This window comes from Nicotiana attenuata, unplaced genomic scaffold (genome assembly GCF_001879085.1).
Source record: "Nicotiana attenuata strain UT unplaced genomic scaffold, NIATTr2, whole genome shotgun sequence".
NCBI classification, from domain to species: domain Eukaryota; kingdom Viridiplantae; phylum Streptophyta; class Magnoliopsida; order Solanales; family Solanaceae; genus Nicotiana; species Nicotiana attenuata.
Window position 1 is genome coordinate 123,459 of NW_017670614.1, and position 5,287 is coordinate 128,745.

The 5,287-nt window shown below is 32.5% G+C and overlaps 1 protein-coding gene across 3 annotated transcripts; it reads left to right on the plus strand.

Moving 5' to 3' along the window:
* The first annotated feature begins 559 nt into the window (after positions 1-559).
* Positions 560-5,037, plus strand: LOC109241536 (AP2-like ethylene-responsive transcription factor PLT2). 3 transcript variants are annotated; one of them, XM_019408278.1, is made up of 10 exons: positions 560-784; positions 921-1,102; positions 1,215-1,602; positions 2,029-2,111; positions 2,252-2,260; positions 2,354-2,442; positions 2,752-2,825; positions 3,033-3,083; positions 3,497-3,573; positions 4,201-5,037. In XM_019408278.1, the coding sequence occupies exons 1-10, from the start codon at positions 738-740 to the stop codon at positions 4,887-4,889; spliced, it is 1,689 nt and encodes a 562-aa protein (XP_019263823.1). In that variant the 5' UTR covers positions 560-737; the 3' UTR covers positions 4,890-5,037. The 3 variants fall into 3 exon arrangements, with proteins under 3 accessions (XP_019263823.1, XP_019263824.1, XP_019263825.1); XM_019408279.1 differs by having other exon boundaries at positions 562-816; XM_019408280.1 differs by having other exon boundaries at positions 562-800.
* Positions 5,038-5,287: the final 250 nt, after the last annotated feature.

The following is a 5,287-nucleotide window of genomic DNA, read 5'->3' on the forward strand; positions in this document are numbered from 1 at the left end:
TGTGTGTGTCTGGGGGGGGGGGGGGGTTGTGGTGGATAAAAGAATGGAACCCTTTCCAGTTAAGAATGTAAGTTTGTCTTACTATAAAGACTAAAAGGCCATCAGCTTTTAGTATAGGGAGACAGTCGTGCCCTTTGTGATTATTAAATTTATTAAAATCAAAGATATTTATATTGGCGGTGTAATTTTTTTGTCACTCTATTAGTATAATTTAATATATTGTAATAAGTTAATAACGTTAGTTAGAAATTTTACTAGGTTAATAATGCTTTTATAAAATTCCATCTGTCTCATTTTATGTGGCATGTGAACTTTGACCATCATTTTAAAGTATATTTTTTCATCAAATTTATATGAGAAGAATTGCAACTTGTAGTAATTTTCATATAGTTTTTTAGTATTTAAATTTTAATATTAGAATATTGAGTTAATCTAATTCAATTTAGCTTAATTGACTACCGATTAGCGAAAAGTACTCATAAAAATTGGGACGGAGGGAGTATTGTTTAGCATAGGAAATTATATGTAATTATGTTACAAGTGATCTAGTTGGGTAAATATACACTAGGTGTGATCTGTTGGAATTTGTTGATTAGATTCATATTCTTCATTTCAAATATTAATATTCCACAAGGAGTTTAACAGGAGAAAAGAGTGATTTAAATACCTCACTCTCTCTCAGTATTTATTTCTCTTTCCTTTCTACCCCTCACTCTCTACTACAGTTTTGTGTTTGGATGAGAGAATGGGATAAGTTAAGAGACAGTCAAACAGAGGGGAGAAAGTGAGAAAGATAGGGAGTTCAGTAGATCCTTTGTCAGTTTCATTTTCTTCTATTTTAAGTTAATATTGTATCTGCTGATAATATTGTATTCATCATTTAATCTGCTCACTAATTCTTTTCTTGTTCTTTTTTCCAGTCATGAGCAAGAATTGATCCATTTAGCACAAAAGTTTAAAGCTCAACATAGAGTTAAAGAAATTTGCAAGAATATCATGGGCTCCATGAATTCAAACAACTGGTTATCTTTCCATCTTTCTCCTACTCATCCTTCTTTAGGGTTAGTAACTGAAACCATTGACAACCCTTTCCAAAATCAAGGTATAGAAACATCTACAATAACCTCTCTCGTCGCGTGTTCCTTCTGTTGAAAATAAAATTTATGTAAGTAAAAGTGTGTTCTCTCTAACATCTTCAACACGTTCTTCTGCAGAGTGGAATTTTACTGACACAGGAGGCAGTGAAGTGCCAAAGGTTGCTGACTTTCTTGGAGTTAGCAAATCGGGACACGAATCTGAATTAGTCTCTTACAGCGAAATCCAAGCCAATGATAATTCGGGTTATCTCTTCCCTAACACAAACCTAATGCCAATGCAAAATGTCACCTATGACCTTCAGGAAAATGCTTGTAATATGCAATCTTTGACATTGTCAATGGGGAGTGGTAAGAGCTCAACAAGTGAAACTAGTGCTAGCCCAAGTGCCAATGCCACTGCAAGAGCTAGTTGTACTAGTGGTGAAAATAGTATTGTGGAAGCTGCACCTAGAAGGACTTCAGATACTTTTGGACAAAGAACATCAATTTATAGAGGTGTAACCAGGTAAAACTACTTATTCTTTTTTAGGGTTTGTTTCATTCTTCTCTCTTTCTATCTCTCCCTATCTTTTTTTTCAAGAATTTAAGGTTTATGCATTGATATTGTAAAAGATTTTTACACAATCAGGTCATTGACTACGTTATTTCTTCCATCTTATTCCATTCCCGATTGATACTAAAATGATAAGTGAAGTAGTCACCGTCTGACCAATCGGCTCGGACGCCTGACCGCCTGTGCCTGCCTATTTTGTCTCGCCCCTAAGATAATTGAACGAAAATAATAACTAACTTGCTATCACAGATTAAACTACAATGAGAATGTCCAGCAATCGTTACATAGTATTAGTCAGTATATATAACTTAACTTTTTTTTTTTGTTCCAACTATTTGTGTAGAAAACCCTTTGAATTTGCTTGATTGGGAAATGTAGGCATAGATGGACAGGAAGATATGAAGCACATTTATGGGATAATAGCTGTAGAAGGGAAGGACAATCAAGGAAGGGTCGTCAAGGTAAAATTCTACACCTACATTCTAAGACTTACAATTTAGCTTAAATTTTTTATTATTTTTTTAAAACTTTTGCTAACTCTTGTTTTTCATTTCTTTGTGTTATTTTGGGTGGCTACCATAAAATTTGTGTTCACTTGCAGTGTATTTGGGTAAGTAATTTCTTATCTTTTCAAAATTAAACTATTAATTGATTATTGAGAAGAACTTGATTTAATATAGTCTTTTCTTTTTCACTTGACTAGGAGGGTACGATAAGGAGGAGAAAGCAGCAAGGTCCTATGATCTTGCTGCATTGAAATATTGGGGAACATCTACCACTACTAATTTTCCAGTAAGTCTTTACTTAGAACATTATGAAAAAATGTATTTAGTTGTAGAGACGGGTCCAACATTTAAATTTATCTAGTTCAACTTATATAGATTCGCACCATTGAACCAATTACACATTTCAAAGTATGGGTTCAAATTTAATTGCTTTTTTTATTTTTAGTAATTTTTTACATATTTCGCATAAAAAATACTGGATTCAACTGCATTAATCCATTAGCTCTATGATACATCGCCATTGATTAGTTGATGGTTATTTAACGAAATAGTCTTCTATATTTTGGTCTGTTTTACAATTATCTAATGAGTGCAGATTAACAACTATGAGAAAGAAGTGGAAGAGATGAAGCATATGACAAGGCAAGAATCTATTGCTTCTATAAGAAGGTAAGAGCTTTATTGAAATGTTAAACTCGTTCTTAGCCTAAGAGTATGTTTATTTTTTGTTATTTTCGAACTTAAGTTGTAAACAAGTTAGAGTTGACTAGTGTTCTCAATGGACTATAACTGGTACTGATTATTCCTTTAAATTGTTAGTGTATATAATAAGTTAAATTCTGATTCGTTGAACATTTTATTTGCTTTAAATTTCAGGAAGAGTACTGGGTTCTCCAGGGGTGCATCCATGTATCGTGGTGTAACCAGGTATTTACTTAGTGGGCGTTTGGACATAAGAACTGTAAAATTCCAAAACATGGTGAAAATTTTTTTCGAAGTGAAAATGGTATTTGAAATTTAGAGTTGTGTTTGGACATGAATATAATTGGGTTATTTTTGAAGTTTTGTGAGTGATTTGAGTGAAAATTTTGAAAAACAGCTTTTTGGAGTTTTTTAAATTTTCGAAAATTTCCAAAATATATCTTCAAGTGAAAATTAGAGATTTTATGAACAAATGCTGATTTCGAAAAAAAGTAAAATTTTTTAAAAAAAGGGATATTTTTTTTTTATGTCCTAAACGGGCTCTTAAACCCGTTACGTTTCTCTCCCACTGAAAAGTAAATTCAACAAATATTGCTGTTCTTATTTCTAATTCTTCTTCTCATGATATGTGGGATCAGGCATCATCAGCATGGAAGATGGCAAGCAAGGATAGGCAGAGTTGCTGGTAACAAAGATCTCTACTTGGGAACTTTTGGTAAATATTTAATTTTTAACCTCTTGTATGAACTTTGCAAATAAAAAGTATCATAGTATTAGGATAAACAAAAGAAATAACAAAATAAAAAAACGGAAAACACTTAATATACTCCAGCAAAATATATAGTCAGTCATAAAATTTTATATGGCGATATGTGATTGAACATTGAATCTAAGAAAACGAAAAACTTTTATCACCTATGTTAAATATATATAATCTTGTGGTCTTATATGTGCTCTCACTCCTATTAGAGAAAGTCATAAAAAAAGTAAAAGTGAATGTAAGAGTTAAAGAGCTTTTAAATATATAAAAAAAAAATATAAATCTTTTTCGAAGGAACTAAAAAAGGAGAATGATACGTAAAATGAACCAAAGGTAGTATAGTAAAACCTAACATAAAATGAATATAAATTACAGCATTATAAAATTAAATATACTTGGACAACATATTAAAAAGTTTTAATGAAAGAAAATCTTGTTGACTCTTCGATTATAACGTCATATAGTGTGGAATAAAGGAATATTGCTTTTAATTAAGGATAAGATAGATCATTTGAGAATATATTTTTGGTACTGGATTCAATGAATTCGATAGCCTAAAGCTGCATTCGCGCCTGCATGCAGGTACTGAGGAAGAAGCTGCAGAAGCATATGACGTAGCAGCAATAAAGTTCAGAGGCTTAGGTGCAGTTACAAATTTCGAGATGAATCGTTATGATGTGAAAGCCATTCTTGAAAGCAATACACTCCCTATTGGTGGTGGAGCTGCTAAAAGGCTTAAAGAAGCACAAGCCTTTGAATCCTCTAGAAAACGTGATCAAGAAATGATATCCTTAAACTCAACTACTACTTTTCATCAATATGAAAACTCAAATAATTCTGGAGTTGCTTTTCAAACTTACCCTTTAATGCAGCAACAACCCTTATTGACTACTCTCCAAAATCAAGATTTTAGTTCACAGTTTCACCAAAGTTATATCCAAAGACAGTTGCAACTCCACCACCAACAATCTCACCAAATGTATAACAATTATCTTCAGAGTAATAATCCAGTTTTCTTGCATGGGTTGATGAATTCATCATCTGTGATGGATAACAATGGAGGAAGTTCAAGTGGGAGTTATAGTAATGGTGGATATCTTGATAATACTACTGGAATTGGGATGACTTCAAATTCCCCTTCAGGAGGAGGCTCTGCTCATGAGGAGATTGCAATGGTTAAAGTTGATTATGATATGCCTTACACTGGTTGGTCAGGAGAGTCATCAGTTCAAGAATCAAATCCTGGAGGTTTTAATATGTGGAATGATTGAGAAATTGAAGATATTGATCTACAGGGAAAATGTTCAAATTTGTCCCTGTATTAGTCGAAATTATTCAACAAAATGTTCAAATTTGTCTTTGTATTATTCAAAATTATTTAATTTTTTCTTCTATTATAGTTTTCGTCCATTCAGATCAGTGCCGTGAGTAAATCGTCTCGTATTTGTCCTTTCCATCAGCGGAACTCCATCGTGAAATGTGTTGACTCCACATATCCAAATTCTTCGAGAAAAAGGTCCAATTTTAGCCCGTACCTTTTTATTATGATTTACAATTACCTTCAAGTGTTAGGGTCAAGGGCAAAAAACGATAGTTTTTCTAAAGGTGGAGCAATATTAGACCAACAGTTTAATAAATGGTAAAATTGCTCAATTTTGAATAATATTGA

Bases quoted from the DNA above. Each gene is read 5' to 3' on its own strand.
- LOC109241536 (XM_019408278.1), top strand. From the start codon at position 738: ATGAGAGAATGGGATAAGTTAAGAGACAGTCAAACAGAGGGGAGAAA. The intron at 2,443-2,751 runs GTAAGTCTTTAC...TAATGAGTGCAG, and splicing joins CTACCACTACTAATTTTCCA to ATTAACAACTATGAGAAAGA. The intron at 3,084-3,496 runs GTATTTACTTAG...ATGTGGGATCAG, and splicing joins ATGTATCGTGGTGTAACCAG to GCATCATCAGCATGGAAGAT.